This window comes from Oreochromis niloticus, linkage group LG7 (assembly GCF_001858045.2).
Source record: "Oreochromis niloticus isolate F11D_XX linkage group LG7, O_niloticus_UMD_NMBU, whole genome shotgun sequence".
Classification (NCBI taxonomy): Eukaryota; Metazoa; Chordata; class Actinopteri; order Cichliformes; family Cichlidae; genus Oreochromis; species Oreochromis niloticus.
Window position 1 is genome coordinate 9,140,625 of NC_031972.2, and position 23,164 is coordinate 9,163,788.

The 23,164-nt window shown below is 41.2% G+C and overlaps 2 protein-coding genes and 1 long non-coding RNA gene across 3 annotated transcripts; 2 read left to right on the plus strand and 1 right to left on the minus strand.

Annotated features, from left to right (window-relative positions):
- Nucleotides 1–1,700: 1,700 nt before the first annotated feature.
- On the minus strand, nucleotides 1,701–11,453 carry LOC112847517 (uncharacterized). Its single transcript, XR_003221091.1, has 2 exons — nucleotides 11,310–11,453; nucleotides 1,701–8,978 (listed from the first exon to the last, which is right to left on the minus strand). It is a non-coding gene; the product is annotated as an uncharacterized LOC112847517 (long non-coding RNA).
- Nucleotides 11,454–13,564: 2,111 nt separating this feature from the next.
- cldn5b (claudin 5b) lies at nucleotides 13,565–14,869 on the plus strand. Its single transcript, XM_003439478.5, has one exon. It carries the CDS (start codon nucleotides 13,702–13,704, stop codon nucleotides 14,347–14,349), a length of 648 nt encoding a protein of 215 aa, XP_003439526.1. The 5' UTR covers nucleotides 13,565–13,701; the 3' UTR covers nucleotides 14,350–14,869.
- A 1,286-nt stretch (nucleotides 14,870–16,155) lies between these two features.
- LOC106096577 (general transcription factor II-I repeat domain-containing protein 2-like) lies at nucleotides 16,156–18,762 on the plus strand. The gene is made up of 2 exons (XM_019360760.2): nucleotides 16,156–18,282; nucleotides 18,464–18,762. Exon 1 carries the CDS (start codon nucleotides 16,453–16,455, stop codon nucleotides 18,262–18,264), a length of 1,812 nt encoding a protein of 603 aa, XP_019216305.1. The 5' UTR covers nucleotides 16,156–16,452; the 3' UTR covers nucleotides 18,265–18,282; nucleotides 18,464–18,762.
- Nucleotides 18,763–23,164: the final 4,402 nt, after the last annotated feature.

The window sequence follows — 23,164 nt, forward strand, 5'->3', positions numbered from 1 at the left end:
GGAGGAGTGTGAATGTGCATATTGAACAGGTATGAACAAAATACAAACCTATGCCTCCTAAATGCGGTGGCTCCCAGCCCAGGGATTTAGGCTTTCAAAGGGTCAAACCTATCACTGCAAGGTTGACCAGCTGGAGACAAAGCTAACAAAAAAATCCAAGTGTGGAGTAATTTATTGTGGGGTTATTTTTTTAATGAAATACTGGGAATTTCAGTTAAGTGAAAAATGACTACCACTGTAGTGAAAATATATGTTTAACTTTATACTTTCTTTAACTTCATTTCTTCATCATCTACTGTGCCAGGTGTGTCTGAATATTATTTAAATGACTGGGGATTACCATTTTGACCTTAAGGTCAGAGATGCAACATAATAACCTAGAGCTCAGTGATTTAATCCCTGTTTGAAGAAAATACCGTGAAAACACAATTACAGAGCCCAGCCCCCACTAAGATCTCTGATAAGTTTGCTACTGAACACAGAAACTGTATTAATGTTTAGTGAAATTTAAATACATTTTATATTAAATTCATTTTTTTTGTTTAACACATTCATTTAATTATATTTTAATGGCATTTTCATATAAAATGCTAAGTGGAATGAGTATGCTGTTGTTCTATATGGCAGTTATTTACATTGATTTTATTATATTAATTGAATCAGTTCCAAAAAAGCACTGCTGAACTGCTCGCATGGCTTATAGGGTGCTGCCTAAAGTGACTGTCAGGTGTCACAGCTATACTTACTGAGAGAAAAATAATTAAAAAAACAATAACAAAAAATCCAGATAAATGCATTTTCATGAGCATCTCAGGGGGGATTTTGTCCCACACCTCTTTGCAGATCCTCTCCAACTCATTAGTGTTTCATGGTTGATGTTTGGCAACTTGAACTCTCAGCTCCCTCCACACAGAAGTGTGTGCAATGTGTGCAAAACTTGTGGTCAACTACAAGACACATCTGTGATTGCCAACAAAGGGCTTGCCACCAAGTACTAAAGCACATTTTGCAAATCAAATACTTATTTCATTCATGAAAATGCAAATGAATTTGTTCTGTCTTTCACTGTTCAGATAAACCTACTACTGAAATTATAGACTGATTACAAAATCAGCAGGTGTTCAAATAATGTTTTTCCCTGACGGAACATTTATATATAAGTTATGACCAAAGTTCATTTTGTTTTTTTCCCTTTTCTTTTTTGTGCTGGTGGAACATATATGTACTGTAGATATGTAGCTTTCTGAGCATATGAGCACATATACGTGTTTCCTCCTTACAGACGGAAGTACAGTCCAAGGTCACACGGTGACTTTAGGAAACAGGCTAATGCAGGAAGGCTGGAGCATAGCTCAGTACAATGGCTGATCACACATGTTTTCTGTTGATTCCTCTGATGCTGCTGAGCGCACCGCTTTGCGGGAGGAAGTACTTATTGTTCTGAACAAGTATTTTCCCCTCTCTCTGGCAGGTGGACAATGGTATCAGTAGAGAGTAGGGGAGAGATAGCCACAAGAAGCAAACAGTTTTATTTGTTCCTTGTAAATGACGCAGGAATACCAAGAACATTTTTTTATTAAGATTTACGGTCAGCATGTTGGGGCTCATACAGAAATTAGCTTTGTTTCTTGCTCACTCTAAAGGAACTATGTGGGTCAAAATACCATGATTAACCACTGATAATAACAGTAGCAGACTAATTTTTAATTTGTCACACCAATGTTTAATCTTTCAAGATTAGATATGAATGAAAACCTGAGGACAAGATGCAGAGAGACACAGAAGTAGGAGAAAAGAGAATGAATAGAAAGAGAAACAAAGATGAAAATGGGAGAAATGGTTTGTTTTTTCTGTAATCGCTCATGGTGCTCCACAGAGACAGGAAATGGTGCTGTTACACATAGGAAATGACCTGATGAGATAGATAAAGGCTCCGGAAATCAAAACAAATCTTGGCAGATACAGCTGAAGGGGCACAGCTCACAGAAACATCTGAAGCCACTTCCATAAGATTCACGGTCCACATAGGGAAGAATAGAATCAAATAGAACAGAAAAGTCCTTTATTATCCCTCATTGGAGAAATTAAGGTGTTCCAGCAGCAAATTAACAGGCAGATAGAGCATGCAATTTTACACAAAAATAAAGAATATAAAAATAAAAAGTAAGTTATAAGAGATGGTAGAGTAAGGGAAATTTTTTAAATGTACAAAATGTTCTGTGTATTTGTGGTTAAAAGAACAGACTGTTAGCAGAAAATGGAAAAACTGTGCAAATAACACTTTTTGCATAAAATGAGTATTACAATTGTTCAAAGCTTCTTTGTTTTCATTGTTAAAAGAGTAAAAATTTCTTAAAGTTTGTAAATGCTCAACGAACTAAGCTGAGTCTCACTCAGGACAGAAAAAAAGAGAGACCCATCCATCCACCGTGACCTCCTTTTGCTGTGGCTTCCTCCTACACATTTGATTGTGGAAGGGTCAAAAGAAGAGATTAATACTGACAACTGACTTAATTTTTTAAACATAAAGTTGAGGCCTCACACTCTAGAGGTGGAAATCACCAGACAACCCACAACACAACGTTATCACAATACTTCACTTATGATACAATATTATTGTAATATATTGTCAAAAATCTCTGGGCAACCATTTAGTCATGTTGCAATAGGCCACAAAATGTGAAAAAAAACCAGCAGGATGTTGCTGTCCTAATTTTTCCTTGTGTGAAGGGGGTGGGGGGTAGGTATGTGTCAGTGTACATGCGTATGTGTGCGTGTGAGTTCTGTGCTCAACCAAGAGAAAGTGTCCCTTCACCTGGTTAAGCAAAAGTCAACAATCTTCGATCAACGCGGGTGGCGTTGAATGAGGGAGAAGAAAGTCACAACAGTCTTATTATCTAAGGGAGAATTTCTTATTCCCGCCAGCTTTTGCCTTGAGCATCCAGCTGGCACCAGGGGGGCTGCGTGAGATGAAAATGGTAGTTGTTTTGGTTAGTGCGAACAAACTGCTTCCAATTTTACAGTAGGTCTAATGTCCGTTACTGGTCACCAGGTCTCTCAATTCCCGTTGTTCTTCTTCAAGATCTTATCCATATTGCAGAGCCATGAGCTTCTCCAAGATCGTATCCATATCGCGTTCACATAAAACACAGTCTGAGTACTCACAGCCCTGCCCATCGTCTATCATGTCGGCCAGCCTTGTGGGATTTTGAACAGCTGTAGCCGCTTCTTGCTCTTCGATAAGCCAGGTCTGAGCCAGCTCCCATCAGCCAGAACTCTGTTATCGTGGTTCCGAATTGGTAGATGTCATTCAATGTCCTCCATCGAGAGTGTCGCCAGACACACGATGCAACCAACCATCTAGTATCAGGCAGCAAACACCTCCGCAGGGTGTCAGTTCCGTTAAGGGACCAGTTGATCAAATCCATAATTCTTCTTTAGGTTTTTAGAGAACAAGTCTGGGAGACTCTCTTAGGGTTAGAGAATAAGCAAGACTATACAAAAGACATGAGAAGCCAAGCAGGAAAGATAAGGGAGAGGAAGAGGGAGAAGGAGAAAGTGCAACCGCCTCCGTCAAGAGCCAAGAGAAGAAGAATATTTGGTGTCCATCTATTAATACATAATTCCCACTGGAAATATTGTGACTATGCAGTATTTTTCCCACGCCCCATTATCTTGCCACTCCAACAATATTTGTCCCTGTCCCTGACATGAAGGAACATGTCATGAGGCAGCAGCCTAAGCAGAGAAGCCCAGACCTCCCTGTCCCAGCCACCTGCCTGCCAGGCCAGCTGTGAGATAGAATCTCTCCAGCGTGTCCTGGGTCTGCCTTGGGGCCTCCTCCCAGTGGGACATGCCCGGAACACCTCACCCAGGAGGCATCCTGGTCAGATGCCTGAACTACCTCAACTGACTCCTTTTGATGTGGAAGAGCAGCGGCTCTACTCTGAGCCCCTCCCGGATGGCCAAACTCATCACCCTATATCTGAGGGAAAAGCCAGCCACCCTTTGGAAAAAAAAAGCTCATTTCTGCCACTTGTTTCTACAATCTCCTTCTTTTGGTCACTACCCACAGCTCGTGACCATAGTTGAGGATAGGGACGTAGATCAGCTTGTAAATCAAGAGCTTAACTTTTACACTCAGCTCTCTCTTCACCATGATGGACCGGTACAGCGTCTGCATCAACATGCAGCCACAGCACCAATCCGTCTGTCGATCCCTCGCTCCTCTCTCCCCTCAGTCTTGAACAAGACCCCAAGATAGTTAAACTCCTGCACTTGGGGCAGTAACTTTTCAATATTGTAAAAATTGAAAATATTATGTCGGGGTTTTGGAGCCAAAAGAGCCAAAATGCAGAGTCAAACATAATATTGCAGAGTAATTCACTAATAAAATACTAGAACTGACTCACAGTTCACAGACTAAAAACAGAAATATTTTTAGTGAGTCCGATAATTTAATTATAAATGCTCCAAAGGAAACAAACAGTACAAATGCTGTGAAAGAGTACCTGGCTGGCTGAAAACATGTTTCCTGTTGGAGCCAGCTTAAAGTGTCTCCAAACGTGCTACTTTGCTGTTTGACTTGGGTCCATGTTTGGACTAAAAGTGTTCAGGCCAAATTTAATACTTAACGTACTTAAGGCGCGTACTGATGTATTTTCTTGGTTTGTTTAATTAATTTTTTAATACCACCATTCTGGCTAGGTGACCCTTAATTATGAAATCTAAAATCTCAGTTGGATTTACCAAATAAAATAAAAGTTATATGGTTCTGTGTCATTTGAACCAGTGTTTTGAGTTTTGTGTGTTTTGGTGTCTTAGGCGTATTAGTAGTCTTTAGTTTGTTCTGTTTGGAGGTTCTTAAGTTCCCTGTTTGGTTCCTTGTCCATTTAGGTTCTCCACCGTCCTCTGTGTCCCTCTGTGTGTGTTTGTGTTTATGTGCGTGTGTGTGGGCTTGTGTCTTGTTTCTCTGTTCTGTCCCCATGTTCCCCCTACTTGTGTTCATTTCATGTCTCCCCAGCCTGTCATGTCTCTCTCCCTCTCTCTGGTGTCCCCTCTCGGTCCCTTTCTCTCGTACCCCTGTTTGCCTCCCTGTTTATCCCTGGTGTGGTGTCTTGCCCGTGAGTCTTAGGTCTGCGCCTCGGTGTTTCTTGTTTAATTTTGACAGTCTTGTGTTCCATGTCCAGTGTATTTCAGTGTTATTTCCCCCTGTCTCGTTAGCTAGATCATGTTCAGCTGTGTTCCCTCCAGTGGTTTGTCCCCTCGTTTGCCTCGTGTGTATTTATCTCTCCATCTCCCTCTGTCCTGCATTGTGATCGCCCTCATTCATGGCTGTGTGTTTCTGTGTGTTAGTTTAGATTTCGGTATTGCCAGTTTAGGTTAGTTTTGTATTTCTATGACATCCCAGCAATAAAAGCTGTGTCTTGAGTTCAAGTCCTGTCTGCGAGTCTGCATTTGGGTCCAATTCTGCCTGCTCCACACACAGTTCATGACAATAAAAATATATAAACAGACTGTTTTGCAACCAGAATAGTCTGTGAAAACTCAATGAAAACAAATTAATTACGTCATGGAAACATTCATAATAATTTTCTTGAATATTCTTATTCTATACTGTTATATTTATAATAAAATCTTTCGACTTTGTACTGCTGGTTTAGTAAAAAAAAATACAGCATCTTGGGGTATGAAAATTATGAGCAGATTTCAAACAATTTTCTGCTATGAAAACATAAAGAAGCTGAAGAAAACAATAAAACCATCCGTGGCTGCAGCCTTGTTATGGTATTTGTAGTGTGTGGTGGTGTCATAATGAGAATACAGATGTACAGAGCTGAATTCGTACAGGATGAGTGTGCTGTGAGCTAAATGAATGTGTCATATCCACCTTTTGTTAAAACAAGTAGAACCAGAGGATGAAAAGATTCAGAAGTCATGATAAACCCAGTAGTGCAGAACATCTGTGTCTTATCAGGGCAGGTTGGTGACTTTCCAGTGCTGGGATTTCCTCCAGTGTGAGTCACCAGCTTGTTAAATCTGTGACTAAACTAATTAAAGTCATTATTATGGAAGCTGTACTCCCTTGGGTCATATGTGGAGTAGTTTATCACAAGAGCAACAGCATTAGTAATTTCAGCCAATTGACATTGAAAATGTTTTTTTAAGAGGGACCTGCCCAAGAGGGAAGGAGAAATTAACGATAGCACTAGTTCTTTAAAGATATTTTAAGTAGAAAGGACTGGATTGCTTATTATGTAGATAAAATAATCCAGTCATTAAGCTACTTGCAAAACAAGCAATTTCTTTATTTTATATATAACCCCTTTGTAAATCCTGTTCACTGAAGTCTATTTATCAAAATAAGTAAAGCGATTCTCATTTTAAAAAAACAAAACACCTGGACCCTAGGCATTATGGTCAGGGACCATTTAAATAAATGGCGATCCAGGATCGCTGAGTTGTACACATTAAAATAGTATAATAAGAATATTCTAATAAAAGCTAGAGAAGGTTGGAAATCGAGTGTCAGTGTCTCCACTGTGGCTGTCCTGTGAATCCTGGTGGTGCAAACTTTATCTATAGATAAAGTAAAGATATACTGAGCTAAGGTAAAAGAAACAATAAAATAAAACAGGATAAGCGGTGGTCCTCCTGGGGCTCTCGTGCTCTGGGGGGGCCTCTGGATGTCTGCAGCCCAGTTCTCCTCCATGCCTACTTCGTGTCCTGGGGGCAGGGCTGTAGTTCCCTACACACACTATTAGAAACTTAAACCTTATGAACACAAGTATGCTCATACACACAATTTGACTAATATAATATCACCATCATATTTGTTGGGCATTTTTTGGCCTTCAAACAACAATTCTGATAGCTACACTGCCGGACAGGACAGGCAAAAAAAGGAGGGGGAAACTGATGTGTTGTAATTGCAATAATTGCAGTAATTGTAGTAAACCGGAACTGGATGTACTCCACGCCGGATGACACAGAATTAATGTGTCATAGAGACCCGAGAGCAGTTGTGCTTTTTCCCTAACGGCAAAAAGGAATTCGGATTTGAGAGGAAGCTAGATGCTGAAAAATGTAAACAGTTAGTGGGAAATATAAAGCAGCAAAAGTAAGAGCAAATTAGAGAAAATTGGACATGCACACATGATTGCGTGGTTAGAAGAAGCTGAAAACTTAAGCAAACTAAAATTGAGGGCAAAAAACAATCTGAGGCTGGAGGAGATACGACCCTACCAGAGCCCACGCAAAAATCTCAACCCACACTGTATCCTCCAGTCACCCAAGCCATTGGGAAGCAAGAGGATGATTACACAAGCCCCCTGTAGGCCCAAGGCCTCATCCTTCCCCGTGCTGTAGCGGAGGACAATCACCAACTGCCCCATTGCATCTATTTCTACCACAAAAATCTCTACTACTATCAGTAAGCTGCCCGCAGTGGACACAGCCACCACCTCTCAGTACACGCTATGTAACAATACAAAACCCTTTGCCAAGCCAACAGATTCATCTCTCCCATTCCATTTTTGGATGTTAAACAGGGAAATCAGAGGAGAGGAAGAAGCAGGGGAAGGCCAAGACAAAGCAAGGTTAGAGGTAGAAACTGCTACAACTGTGGCAGGGGCCGACACTGGACACGGGACTGTACTGAAAGGAAAAAGGGCAGGAGGAATGATGACCACCAAATGAGGTGGGAAGCAAGACTAGATGGGGGGAAGTGAGAGTAAAGGTGCTCTTTTGTGCTTATAATATATAAAAATTGTGAAATAAAAAATGTGATGAAATTACAGAAACAAAAGTCTAGCATAGCTAATCCAATAGAGGGCAAACAACTCAACATCAGTAAAGATTCTCCACAGCGATCATCCTGATTAGGTAGGAAATAAGCATGGATAAAGAAATGAGGGTCTTAGTGTTGCTACTGACTGTAACATTAGGTCTGATAACAGTGTGGGAGAAAAGGGGGACACAGAACTAAATTATGTAGACATCAGCACAAGTCAAACAACGGGCAAATGTAATGCATGGGGTTTTGTAGCAGCTAATAGAGGTCATGATTGGGGATACATGCTAAAACACAAAATAAAGAGTCACCTCACCATTGTAAAGAAAGTGGGCCAAGAACATAGGGTCATAAGATCTTTGAAAAATGCTGAAATAGGGGACAGAGGGTTGGATGCATTAGGCATTTGGGCGTCAGGCACCAACCCATTTGAAGTGTTTAAAATACTAATCACTGACACAGATCCTGGATCTACATACCGGTTTACACTGCAACACATACCACAAACCTCACAGGAGTAAAGACCATAAACATAATAAACGTATTAGAAATAGAGACAGGTTACACTGACAAAAGTAATGTTAGATTGTGTGTTTTGGACTGCCTACCGAGCTAATGTTTCTAGTTGTGGCGTGTGCACTTGCTAGGCCAATCCTGGCCACATCACCATTTCAGCTGACATCCAGCTAGTTTAGCATGTATTCTCTGGTTGTTTGCTTGCACTTCAGTGCCCCTGTGTGAGACTTGTTTGCATTGTTTGTACCCACCTGTAAAACCATAACCCCTCCAAAACATACCATGGAAATTATATCTGTTTTTATAGGAATGGGCAAGGTCAGGACCTGCGTGACTGAAGCTGGTGCAATGTCACCCATGACATAACACAAGCCAAGGACTCTTACCTCAATGATTAGTTTGTTAGCCATATTACTGGAAGAGCTGATGTGTGGTGGCTTTGTGGGGATCGTAAGCTGAGAGCTAGACTCCCTGAATGGGAAGGAACCTGTGGACTAGTTCCCTAAAAATGCCTTTTAAGTTTTTTATCCTCCCAGACATTAAGCAGCTGACCCAAGCTATAAAGAGCGAGGAATCTGAAGAACAAAATGGGAGTTGTATTCCCGAGAGTCTGGAGGTGGGTATGCGGATGCCATCAGTGTTCCATGGAGAGTCCCCGATGAGTTTAAAGCTAGAAATCAAACAGAAGCAGGGTTTGAGTCAGTTTTTTCCTGGAGGTTGACAATTATTAAAAATTAGATTGGATTAATTAACTTGATTACAATCAACAGAGACTGGCCTGAAAAAATTGGTCCAGAGGCTGATCGTCACTGCTCTAACCAAGACCATCTAAATGTAAAAATAAAAATGCAGAGTGCAAGGATTCTTTGGCCATAAACAACTATAACCTAAGACAAAATTAATGAAGGTGCACCATGCAATGACCTCAAAGGTCACTGACGTCATTCCATGGTGGGGTTTGGGGGGTCATTCCCCATACATATGGAATATGTAACGGAGTGGAGACTCTGAGATGTTACACCCATAATATTGCACTGTAGCAGTCATTAGTGGTGTGCGATACTGCTGATTTGGGGGAAAGCAGTGTATCATGATTTATGGCATGAATCATCGTAAGTTCTGAACACGTTTTAATTGTTACTAAATCACTGTGATTCTGCAATAATGAGTTAACACAATAAAAGCACATCTTTCAGCCTTTCATGGAAACTGGGTTTTTTGGAGACCTGAAATGTGAATGGGTATGAGCTATAAGCTATAAATAAAATAGACCTGACAGTCAACACAAAAAGATTCAGATATTTTTCATTATGGATGTTTGAGGTATATTATTTTTAATTCCACACAATTCAGTAAACATAGATAATAGAAACAAAGTATCGATCCTCCCGCACTAGCACTAGTATCGATCCAATACCAATACTAGTGTTGTTATCGATACTATCAATATATGTATTTGCCCACCTCTAACACTCACTGGAGTTACTTATGAGGAACGCAACGCCAAAGCACCAACACTTTACTTTAATATGGCCGAACACTAGAATTTTAACTCTCATGAATTTGCTGTTTTACACTCAAATGTCTTTAATTACCTCTGCCAAGGAAGTTATTTTATTTGGCTTGATTGGTTGGTTGTTTGGAGTAGGCCAAACAACCAACCGGTTTAGATCCGGATCTGGATCAGGATCCCGGAAGGTTTGCAGGGTTTTTTTTAAACTGTTGTTAGACAGGGCAAATTTGGACAGTTCGTGTTTATATTTTGAGCTGAATTATGCCCAAAACAAAAACACAGACACACACACACACAGGAATACCAACAGTGAAGACACCAAACTGCTGGCTCACATGGCAAACATTGGCACCAGGACAATAGTGAAGTTACCACAACAATGTGCCAAAGTCTTACACCTCTAAAAGTGCCAAAAACTCACAGCAGCTGACATTTGATTGTGGATTATAAAAGAGTTAAAGAGAAAAAGAGGAGAGTCCCCACAATGGTTCAGAGAACAATGAGCAACAAAGGGAAGTGATAACAGACAGGACATCCTGACAGTACTAGTGCTTCTAGCACGTCACAGCAAAATACTGCCAGGACAAAGCATACAAGTAGTCACAACAAAGCCCAAAAAGATGCCTCCTCATAAAGATATTCATTCTAAATTTTTCAAGCTCAAGTAATTATATTCCAGACAAGCCTCCACACACCCTGTGAAGTGAAATGAATTGGAGCTGTCGTTAGAAATGAGTCAAGTTCAGTGAAGTAAAGTGATTCAGACCTGGAAATGAGTTCAGCTGGGATCTATGGATTAAAGTCATGTAAACCAAAGTTAAGATAAGGTGTGTTAAATAAAATTAGCAAAATACACAGTGCCCAGCGCACAGTTGAATAAGAGTTGAATTCAAAATTGACTTTGAAGCTGAGCTGAGCTGACCAAAGTGAGGAGCAAGTGAAGTAAGTATAGTTAGTTAGGTCAAGTCAGTTAAATTTATAGCACAGTTAAAATGACAGGAGTGAACCCAACATGCTTTCCAGCCAAAGTGTAAATACCTTAAAGACAAATCAAATAAAGACAAATCAAATCCAGCAACAGAAAAAAGACAAAATAAAAGAGCAGTAAGAAAATGTTCACAGTGGACTCCACAAAACCACAAACCACCTCATGCTTTACACAGAGACAAGTTGTGACCTAGAGGAAAGATCTGGAATTCTGTGGAGTGAAAAGTGGGAGTAATGTGAATTAGAGTGGAGCTGGGGCTGAAACTAGGTTGAGCTGAGTCCAGTGCAGTGAAAGGAAGTGGAAATATGCAGCGCTATACTTAGCTATGCTAAGCTGAATTCAATAGTGCAGAAAGAAGAGGAGTGCAGAAAAATACAGTCAGGTAACCTGAGTTGTGATCATCAGAGTCCAATTAAGTCGCCTCAGTGTCTCCTGGCATCTTTGGTCTTATTTATATTTCTTATGTTGGACTAATCTTCACAAAATGTGATTTTACTCACCGAAAGTAGACCTCAGTGTTTGTTCATCAGGAATTATGCTTGCTGGAAGCATTTCTGTGTGGCTGTAAACACAGAAAAAAAGGAGGAAGCATCTGGAATTCTGAGGACACACGTGCATTTTACACACATTATGTAGACAAACACACACACACACAGTTTTTTCAATAACTATTCTTTCTGCTGGCAGTGACAGCAGTCAGAGTTTTGATTAGAGCAGCGGTTGCTATCGTGTTGTTGAGCCAACAGGAACCCAATTTACATGACCCACTCACCTACTACGTGACATCATGACTCTTCTCCTTTATATGCATGTGTGTGTGTATGTGTGTGTGAGAGAGAAAACAGCTCTTGTAGTAATGAGTTTTCCAGGCTGAGAGCTGATTATGTTTTTCCTGAGAAGGGTCATTTGTCAGCATGCTGACGTCCAACCTGGACCAGCACCTGCTACCTCTGCCCTTAATCTGAAAACGTGATCATGAATTGGCCATCACGTTTTCAGTAACAGCAAACATTTTCTGTTTGACTGTTTTCATCTTGCCCACGCATTAATCTACCTCAGTTTAGATCAGATTTACTCCTGTTCTGGTTGAGCCCGTCTGTAACGGTACTACAGCTGGTAGAGACAAAAAAGATTTAACTGCTGGAATCTGGAAACTGCCTAACCTCTGCCAGGTGACCTATTAAGGTTAGGAATAGTGTTTGGTTCATTTCTCGTTATAGAACATTTCACTTGAAAAAAAAATCCACAGCCAAAATGTATCAGACAGTTTGCCCACTTAACACATGGCTAAAACTAAACTCAATCTCAACCCAAGCCCCTGATGTATGTTAAGACATTAACTGTCCAATCTGATTCAACGAAGCTCAGTAATCCCTACATCATGTTAGTCACTATTTTCTATTTTAGTGGTTTGGAGATTTGTAGAAGGTCTTTATTACAATGCCTCTTTTCTACCTCCACCCCATTTGTGTTTATTTACTGTGTGGCATACAAATATGTGAATCAGCCCTTCTTACTCCACTCCCTAATAGCGCTGCTCCCCCTCTGTCTACAGTGGGACATCGAGTAGGTTTATAACTAAAACCTAAAACACTGATGTTCTGGGACCCCACTGGTGGTAGAGTAATTACTATAGGTGTGGTCCAGCTTCTATCAGCATGCATCATTTTCTCTGCAGTAAACACAAACACACACACACACACACACACACACACACACACACACACACACACACACACACACACACATACACAGGCTATGTTAACTTCTGTTTTCCCATTAAGAAGCTGATAGAATCAACTCTGGGTGTGACCTCATTCAAACATTTCACATAACGGTCTCTGCTTTGATTCTGGGCTTCATATTTTAGAAGTAAAAAGATCTTTGTAGAGTAGGAAGAATGATGTATTTACAAAGATACTTAGTCCAATGTACAGCAAACTCAGGGATCATTTTTAAGACCACATGTGACTGCTAAAAAGTTTGAGTATATCCATGTTTAAAGCAGGGTTAGCCAGTCAGAGGCAAGGACTTTCTCTGACGCTCGCTTTGAACTTCAGCCAGTTGTTTTCACTGTGTCTACATGACTAAATGCATTAACTCACTACCATGGGGAATTAGATATTTGTATTAGTAGCATCTGTATCTAATAAAGTGGTGAGTGTATGAAGGTCAGTCCTATGCAAAGCGAAAGGTTTTTATTGGTGAGGCCAATATAATGCAATTAAAATATAAATCGCAGTGAGGTGCATAAATATATAAAGGCATCTCTGACTATTGAAGGCATCTGTCTTTATGTAATGGCACTCAAGTCAAAGTATGGGGTGGGAACTGTCAGTTTTAAAATCTTGACTTCAGTGAGGGCGTTTGAGGAAAGACAAAAATGGAATCGGGGTAAGCATTTCAGTCATTTAACTGGCAGGTTTGGTTCACTTTGAGAGAATCAACAGATTTCAAAATTTTAAACTGCTCAATCCAAACTTTAATCTGACTAATTAAGATTCAAATTCAGACCTTCCTTTTTCAATTAACACAAGTTAATTATCGTACAAGTCATTCGTGAAGAATTAAGATATTTGCATATTTGTATCAATATGTGGTTTCTAGTGTTTAAGCCATCCCACAGACTGAACTCCGGTTCGCTGCACACAGGAGCGTGCCTGCTGATGCACGCTTGTAATTGGCTGAGACAAAGATGCATTCGTAGCTGATTGGCTCAAAGTTTGTGGCTTCTGTTTTGCAGGAGGCTGAGCAGCAGTGTGATAAAAGAGCAGCCTGAGAGCGCACACTGTACAAGGCGTCAGGACAGGACAGTAGAGAGCAGACAGCAACCAGAAGACTCCGTCGCTTCTCCTCCCACATAAAAAAACATCAAAAGAGCTGCAAGAAGCCATGCTCACTGCTTGCTTGGAGGTCCTGGGCTTGGCGCTGTGCGTCACGGGCTCTCTGCTGGCGATGGTCGCCTGCGGGCTGCCCATGTGGAAGGTGAGCGCCTTCATCGATTCCAACATCCTGGTGGCTCAGACCCTCTGGGAGGGACTGTGGATGTCCTGCGTGGTGCAGAGTACCGGCCAGATGCAGTGCAAAGTCCATGACTCCATGCTGGCTCTCGCGCAGGATCATCAGACGGCGCGCGCCCTGACGGTCATCTCCGGCGTCCTGGGGATCGTCGCCCTAGCGGTCACGGTGGCCGGAGCGCAGTGCACCAACTGCATCAGGGATGAGACGATAAAGTCGAGAGTGGTTCACGCCGGGGGGGTGATCTACATCATCAGCGGACTCTTCATGCTCGTCCCGCTCTGCTGGATGGCCCACCGCATCATACTGGACTTCAACAACCCCAACATCCCTTCCTCCAAGAAGAGAGAGATCGGAGCGGCAATCTATGTGGGCTGGGCGGCGTCCGTGCTGCTGCTGCTCGGCGGGACCCTGCTCTGCTGCTCCTTCTCCCAGATGGTCAGGGGCGCAAATTCCATGAAATACACTCCCACCAAGACGATCGCAGTGAACGAAGAGTTCCACAAGAACCTGTATGTGTAAACTGGAAGACACTGTATACAGGACACTTTGATTTGTAGCAGTTTTGCCAGAATCTCTGAAAGATGCGGCGCCTCTATACATACTGATGTGACGTACTGAGGGCGCTCATTTGAAGCTTAACTGTAACTCCTGAGCACGATCGTGTCACATATGCGAGTTACTGTTCTGAATGTTGTGTAATATTTGTCCAATAGCGGAAGTAGTCAACAGTTCACTCCTGAGAAACGCAGTTTAGGATTGAACAGATGTTGAATTTGTTGCCAGGAGCCTTTAAATACCATGTGGCTGCTGAGGCTGAGTGCTGAGCCTCGGCCTCTGAACAGCTTCGGTATAAATATGTTTTCCTCTTTCTCTCTCAGTCAGTGGACTTATTTCGATGCTTGTGAGATTTCGCAGGGTTGGCAATGATTCCAACCCTGCGCACCCAGGCTCTAATCAAGGGGACAGTTTGTATTTCTCATTATGTCTTCTGGTCTTTTTTTTTAGAGTACTTTTTCTAATAAAGAAGAAAAAAAAACCACTTGTCTGCCTTTACTATGTATATCTCGGTCAATCAATCACTATGCATTTGCCTGCTGTTATCAAAAAATCGAGAGGAAAATAAATGAACTATTTCAGTTGCAGAAAATTCTAAGGTCCGTTTTGTAAAAGCAAATTAAAACCTTTCATAATAAAGTGATCGAAATAATGTGACAAAACAAGTGCTTCCGATTTCTGTCCAAAACATCTGTGTACAGTGATGAAGAGAAATGAAGCTGAACTAGGACCAGGATGTGTGTTCGTGTAATACCACTTTGGAACACAAGATGGTGCAACAGTTTTTCCCCCAACTAACTACGCTCAATATGTTTTATAAGAACATTTGCTAGCTATTCTAATTTTATCCTGTAAGGAAAACACATTAAAAGAGCTAACCGATGGTGAGGCATTGAAGAAAAATCCAATACAAGGTGTTGTTTCCTTCTCGGGGGGACAAGAGAACCCAAAGCACACAAGCAAAATACCCTCCACAGCACAAGAGAGCCACCACACCCTCTCACTGAAGCACTCACAGTTTCAGGGCTTTAATGTCTTTTGTTTCCCATTTGGACCAACAAACCAATCCAGAATCTCTAGTATAACAAAGACAACCGTCACAGAGCAGCCTAACCCGGGATGGGATGTTTACTGGCTGTTGGTTTAGGCATCTCAGTGGGTGCTTTAAAAAGAACTAGACTGTTGCTGTCACTGTACTGACATGATGGTCCACACACTCTGATATTACCATGAGCTTCACTTCTTTTATAAAGGTCTTCTGGCCTTCTGGTACTTTCATAAAGTAGGGGTGACAGTGTCATCAGCAGGTTTGTCTGTAAAGGAAACTAAAAATAGAAAAATGATGCCAAATAATCAGATTCCTGGTTCTTACACCGTAACAGAGTTGGTACATGGGAGAGCCATTTGTACAGTGCACCCAGCACATCATTAGGGTCTGTGCAATCAAAAGGGTGCAACTCCAGCAACAGGAAGTTTGGCCTAGATCTGGGAGAGTGGAGCAATTACTGCCCTCATGTGCATAAACAGAAAAGAAAAGCATGCACACAAACACCATCAGAACAACAACCCCGCACAGCACACACACACACACACAGTATGTGGCCAATCGCACGAACATTTCCCCTGTGACTGAGATTCCAAGCAAGTAGAACAACAACTTCCACTTTTCAAAGAGAAGCCTGTGTGGGTTTTAGTGTAGCTTAAAGAGAATGCAGCCAAACCCACTACACTGTAAATACTATATGTGTGTTTAGACAACAAAAGTCTAGAACAGTGGTCCCCAAACTACGGCCCGCGGGCCGGATACGGCCCGCCTCCACATTTGACCCGGCCCCCTGAACAATATTAGAGATGCATTATTATTTTTTCAGTCTGGCCACGCAATCGACACTAATGCACCCATAGAACACTGGGGTGTAGTGGGCCTGCCCGGCTGAATCTCAGGAAATGTTTCCTCATTTCAATAAAGCTCATTTGATTTGAATTGTGAAACACACTAAAAAAATTTTTTTGCTACTACGACCTCACTTTGTCCAGAACGTGAACGTGACCCCAAAGAACGGAATAATGGCAAAAAGGTTAGGTAAGAGAAAAATTGATTCAGAATGCAGGGTATTTAACCTGCAGTGGACACATGATTATTTTTTTGTTCAATGCAAAGAAAAGGCTGTTTGTCTCATCTGTCAAGAGACGGTGGCGGTATTCAAAGAATACAATCTGCGCAGACATTATGAATGCCGTCACAAAGACAAGTATGATAGCTTGCAAGGCCAAATGCGAACAGACAAAATCTCAAAGCTAAAAAGTGGACTGTTAGCTCAGCAGACTGCATTTGTACGCCAAACTCAGCTAAACCAGTCATCAGTTCGGGCCAGCTTTCGTGTTGCTCAACTGATAGCAAGCTACGGTAAACCTTTCACTGAGGGAGAGTTTGTCAAGAAATGTTTGAATGTTGTCGTGGAGGAGGTGTGTCCCGATAAGAAAGATGTCTTTAATGCTGTGAGTCTATCGGCAAGCACAATCACCAGACGCGTGGAAGAAATAGGGGGTAATGTATATGCCCAGCTGCAGCAAAAGACGAAAGAATTTGACTTTTTTTCATTAGCACTGGATGAGAGCACGGACGTACAGGACACAGCGCAGCTTCTTATTTTTATTCGTGGAGTCAGCGCAAACTTTGAGATGTGTGAGGAGCTGGCAGCCCTCCAAAGTCTGAAAGGCACTACGACGGGGGAGGACATTTTTGACAAAGTATGTCAAACAATGAAAGAGTTGGATCTGGACTGGGCAAAGCTTGCTAGCATCACGACTGACGGGGCTCCTTGTATGGTGGGCGCATCTCGGGGCCTAATAGGACGCATGAACCGGGAGATGGAAGAACGGGGTCTCACCGCCCCTCTACAAGTCCACTGCATAATTCACCAGCAAGCGCTTTGCTGCAAAGTGTTGAAGTGGGATTCTGTCATGAAGGCTGTGGTGTCATGCATAAACTTCATTAGAGCAAATGGACTTAAACACAGGCAGTTCCAACAATTCCTGTCTGAACTGGAATCTGCGTACGGAGATGTGCTGTACTACACAGAGGTCCGATGGTTGAGCCGCGGCAGAGTTTTGAGGCGTTTTTACGAGCTGCTACCCGAAATTAACGCATTTCTTCATTCAAAAGGCAAAACGGTCCCAGAGCTGATCGACCCAGAATGGAAGTGGCACCTGGCATTTTTAACAGACGTGACGGAAATGCTGAACGGCCTTAACTTGCAGCTACAAGGCCAGGGGAAACTCATTTGCGACATGTATTCCCACATAAAAGCATTTGAGTTGAAACTAGCGCTGCTTTTGGAACAAGTGAAAAAGCACAACTTCACCCATCTCCCTGCTACCCAAAACCTTTCTGCAGAGAACCCAGCGGTCCCGTTCCCAGCTGAAAAGTGTGTGGAAGCACTGGAAATGCTGAAGGCGGAATTCAGTGTGCGATTCCGTCAACTACATGCTCATGCAAAAGAAATCCGTCTTTTCCAAAACCCCTTTGTTGCCGACATCGATGAAGCCCAGCCTTTTTATCAGTTTGAGCTGGCCGAGTTACAGAACTGTGATGTTCTGAAAGATGCATTCAAGCCCAACAGTCTCGTTGACTTCTATGCCGCCCTCCCAAATGACACGTACCCTAACATAAAAAAACACGCAATGAAGATGTCCACACTTTTTGGCAGCACGTATATCTGCGAGCAAACCTTTTCACGCATGAAACTCATGAAATCTCCGATGAGATCAAGATTGACAGATGAACATCTGCATCAGTGTTTGAGAGTGGCTGTGACTAGAATGGAACCAGACATTCAACTTCTCACCGGCCAGATGCAGGCCCACAGTTCACACTGATGAACATACATACATAAGGTAAGCTCACTTTTGTGACTTAAATGAGTTATTCTGAGTATAAACAAATATAATCATAAAATCTACTGGGATAAAATCCATCTCCACAACCACTGAAAAAAGCTTGTGAGAATGTTTTGTGCTGTGTAGGTGCTGTATCACTTAGTTCGGTTTCTCACCCTGCTTGCTTTGTGGTTTTCAGAGGGAAGTTGATGAGAGAGAGCAAACAGTGGTGTCTACTAGGCTACCCCTACAAAACTGGATTATAAGGAAAGAACACAAGAACTTTGAGAGACTGCTCATATGTGTCATTTAAGATTCTGCTCTGACAACTGAAGCGTAAGATTGTGAAACAACAGAAACTTTCTTCCTGTGAAGAACCCAGAGAGGGTTATTTGGTTATTATTGATGTCATAAATAGTGTTATTAAGTATTTCCTACGTTAATTTTTTCTGTGAAGGACCCAGAGAGGGTTATTTGGTTATTATTGATGTCATAAATAGTGTTATTATATATTTCCTGACTTTTTTTCTGTGAAGAACCCAGAGAGGGTTATTTGGTTATTATTGATGTCATAAATAGTGTTATTAAGTATTTCCTACGTTAATTTTTTTCTGTGAAGAACCCAGAGAGGGTTATTTGATCTTGGAAAGGGTTATTAATATTTGGTTATGTGTGGCTTTCTGGAAAACAATAAATGTTTACATTTCGGCAAACCTGCGATCGTCACACTTTTTCTGTTACAAACTGACACTGGCCCCCCATCAGAGAAGGAAAAAGTTATGTGGCCCTCACTGGAAAAAGTTTGGGGACCCCTGGTCTAGAAGATCAATGGTGCAAACTTGGAGTTAGCTGAGAACTTCAAAGACCAAGAAAAAAAAAAACCCTGACAACTGAATGTAATTACCTGAAAAAAGATAAAAGGTTCTGTTTTTATCAGAACCTGAAGAAAGAACTATTTGATTAAACACGTCTAAGCACGTTAAAGCCAGAATTCTATCCAAATGATATAAAAGCTAGAAATGACAAGGTAAGAACACTATTCTCCTGCATTCCCAGTGCTTCCAACTATACATCATTCTAAAACATGGATAACACTGGGACTAAGATCAGTACACAATCAACATGTTTCCACTGATCTACTAAGTATTCAGTGTTCAGAAAGCATTCACGATAGCCCAAGAGAGCAAAGACAGTCATGAATGTTTTGCATGTTTATGTAGACTGTATATAAAAGATGGAGCCCTGTCTTCTTTGTCTTCCAGCTGCTCCCTTTAGCGGTTGCCACAGCAGATCATCTGCCTCCACCTCATGCTGTCCCTAGCTGTCCTCCTTCACTACTGTGACATCATTTATTAGTTTCATAGGTCTGTCGTAAGGAAACAGGGATACTGTGCTCCATGATAAGTTCTCGATCACAATTATGACTGACTTTAAACTTTAATATGAGTAATTTAAAAACTGAAACTGTCTGCGATCCAATCCTTTTTTCAGCTATGAAGCTTCAATTTTAAAGTTGGACATACTAACATGAAAGTCTGCGGGGACTGATTCACTTTTAGGGTGGAAGTTTTGGGCAGTAGTTGCAGTTTTGTACCCTTAGTACCAACTGAGCATCATGTAAACCCCACAGCCTACCGGAGCATTGTTGCTGACGTCTTTTATGTGACGGGACAAAATTTACAGTTTTTAATCACTCACAAATCATTTTTATGGCACCATCAATTCTTTATTATCAACATCTGCACACTATGTGTTACGATAAAATATGTACAAGTCACTGAGGCACAGGAGGTATGTGAGGCAGATATACAGGAGCTTATTACACAACCTCTAACATTCACATATAAATCAAAAAAGTGACCACCTTCAACCTTTTATTATCTTGACAAAACTGTAGTTGGCAAGTGGGAGTACGCTGATCATGTGTCTGTGATTATAGTGCAGTGATTGATGACTCAATCTATGGAGGACCACAAGAGCCACGCGCGTCGAAATAAAAAATTCTGTGCTTAATTTTAATAAACTGCATTTCAAAATCCTTTTTCGAATTCCACTTTAATAAAAACATTTTCGAATTGCACTTTAATAAACTGCATTTCAAAAACCTTTTTCGAATTCCACTTTAATAAAAACATTTTCGAATTGCACTTTAATAAACTGCATTTCAAAAAACATTTTCGAATTCCACTTTAATAAACTGCATTTCAAAAAACATTTTCGAATTCCACTTTAATAAACTGCATTTCAAAAACCTTTTTCGAATTCCACTTTAATAAACTGCATTTCAAAATCCATTTCCCTTTCCTGTTCGCTCAGGGATTAACATGTGGATTAGCAGTTGGATTAGCAGTTGGATTAACAACTTCATTTTAAAAATCCTGCTGCTATTCAAATTAGCCACACCGTGGGATGTAAGGAGCTCTCTGATTGGTTGGTCAGACACAGGCTGTCTGCCAGCCTGGATTTTTCTAGCTCATAGCTTCGCCCTGCTACGAAGCGTGTGTGCTTGTACAAAGGCCGTTCAGCCTCGGGATTTACACTCGGCTCGACACGGATATGTGAAGAATGAAGGGAGCCTGCAGCGAAACGGAGAGGCAACCTCTGACTGAGTGCCCGTTTACTCAGTCTGACCACCTGTTGAAGGTAACGTGCTAACATGGCTAACGCTAGCATCACCGCACGTAGCCCCGTTATTTTAAGGTCATTTTAGCTTATGAAAATTTTACGTCGCAGCTGTACGAGCTAGCTACGTGTTTTGTAAGCTGCTGTGCTCTTCACAAATAAAGCTGGAAGCAGCTCAGACTGTTAGAACCAGCACTGAGCCCTGTTAAATTTATACAGTGTTAGAGCAATGGCTGCTACCTACAGCCTTTAAACTAGCGATTAAAATGCTGACAGTAAACTCGTCAGTCCAGATGTTACCACATTACTTTGTGATACTTAGAGTTAAAACAACTGAGACAGGCTGATTAAAATAACAGCTGTCAGTTCTCTCATTCCTTATATCAAGACTGGAGATCACACTACTGATTTCAGTTCATTTAATATGTGAGTGCACAGATTCATTCTCAACTGGACATAAATGATGATCAAAGGTTGTATATATGATGAATTCATCAAATCCCAGCCTCTAACACAGTGCGCTGAATCTTAGCTTTGGATGTCCAGTATATTCTAATCAGTGCAATTTAAGCATTCACTGAACCTACAATATCTACACCTGTGTGGCAAATGTGTGGTAAAGATACAGATAATGAAGTTTAATTATTAATACAATATACATCATGAGAAACGAAAGCTGAAATTGATTCAGTTTAGTACTTTTCTCTGTATGTTCTGTGATTATAAAGGCCTTAAATTCTGTGATATATACTGTAAATGATTTTCACAGAGGTCTTAAAGTACTTAAATCACTGCTGATAGTCTGGTTGTTTATATTTTCATGTTTTTGTGTCTGTAGGGCTGTTTGATGACGATTTGGACTCCACTGGGAGATGAGGACACACCCACATCTGTTCCATACTGCAGCCATGGATGGTGTTACGGCTCTGAGTCAGCTTTGGGCCATCAGATGCACACACTGGAAAACCAGCGCCTGTACTTCATGCAGGAGAGATGACCTCAGTGATGATTGACTCTGCATCCTCTACTTTACCTCCTAATCTCTTTCTCTTTAACACACAATTAAAATCACTCCAAAAGAGTGTAAACTTACTGAGGAAGTCTCTAACTTGTACACATTTGTACTTTTACTTGTTTTATGAGTTATTTTTAAGAAGAGTAAAGTTATTCACAAAGTTTTTATTCTTCTGTATTTATTCTTTTGTATCATGTACCACAGTCATACTGAACTTTACAGACCTGGTGAATTGGGGGGGAAAAAAGTCATATATATACACATGAATGAATCATTCAGCTTCAGCAGTAAGTATCACAAAGTAATGTGGTAACATCTGGACTGACGAGTTTACTGTCAGCATTTTAATCGCTAGTTTAAAGGCTGTAGGTAGCAGCCATTGCTCTAACACTGTATAAATTTAACAGGGCTCAGTGCTGGTTCTAACAGTCTGAGCTGCTTCCAGCTTTATTTGTGAAGAGCACAGCAGCTTACAAAACACGTAGCTAGCTCGTACAGCTGCGACGTAAAATTTTCATAAGCTAAAATGACCTTAAAATAACGGGGCTACGTGCGGTGATGCTAGCGTTAGCCATGTTAGCACGTTACCTTCAACAGGTGGTCAGACTGAGTAAACGGGCACTCAGTCAGAGGTTGCCTCTCCGTTTCGCTGCAGGCTCCCTTCATTCTTCACATATCCGTGTCGAGCCGAGTGTAAATCCCGAGGCTGAACGGCCTTTGTACAAGCACACACGCTTCGTAGCAGGGCGAAGCTATGAGCTAGAAAAATCCAGGCTGGCAGACAGCCTGTGTCTGACCAACCAATCAGAGAGCTCCTTACATCCCACGGTGTGGCTAATTTGAATAGCAGCAGGATTTTTAAAATGAAGTTGTTAATCCAACTGCTAACCCAACTGCTAATCCACATGTTAATCCCTGAGCGAACAGGAAAGGGAAATGGATTTTGAAATGCAGTTTATTAAAGTGGAATTCGAAAAAGGTTTTTGAAATGCAGTTTATTAAAGTGGAATTCGAAAATGTTTTTTGAAATGCAGTTTATTAAAGTGGAATTCGAAAAAGGTTTTTGAAATGCAGTTTATTAAAGTGGAATTCGAAAATGTTTTTTGAAATGCAGTTTATTAAAGTGGAATTCGAAAATGTTTTTTGAAATGCAGTTTACTAAAGTGCAATTCGAAAATGATTTTATTAAAGTGGAATTCGAAAAAGGTTTTTGAAATGCAGTTTATTAAAGTGGAATTCGAAAATGTTTTTTGAAATGCAGTT

Excerpts from the sequence above, each read along its gene's own strand:
- cldn5b (XM_003439478.5), top strand. The coding sequence starts at position 13,702 with ATGCTCACTGCTTGCTTGGAGGTCCTGGGCTTGGCGCTGTGCGTCACG.
- LOC106096577 (XM_019360760.2), top strand. The coding sequence starts at position 16,453 with ATGGCAAAAAGGTTAGGTAAGAGAAAAATTGATTCAGAATGCAGGGTA.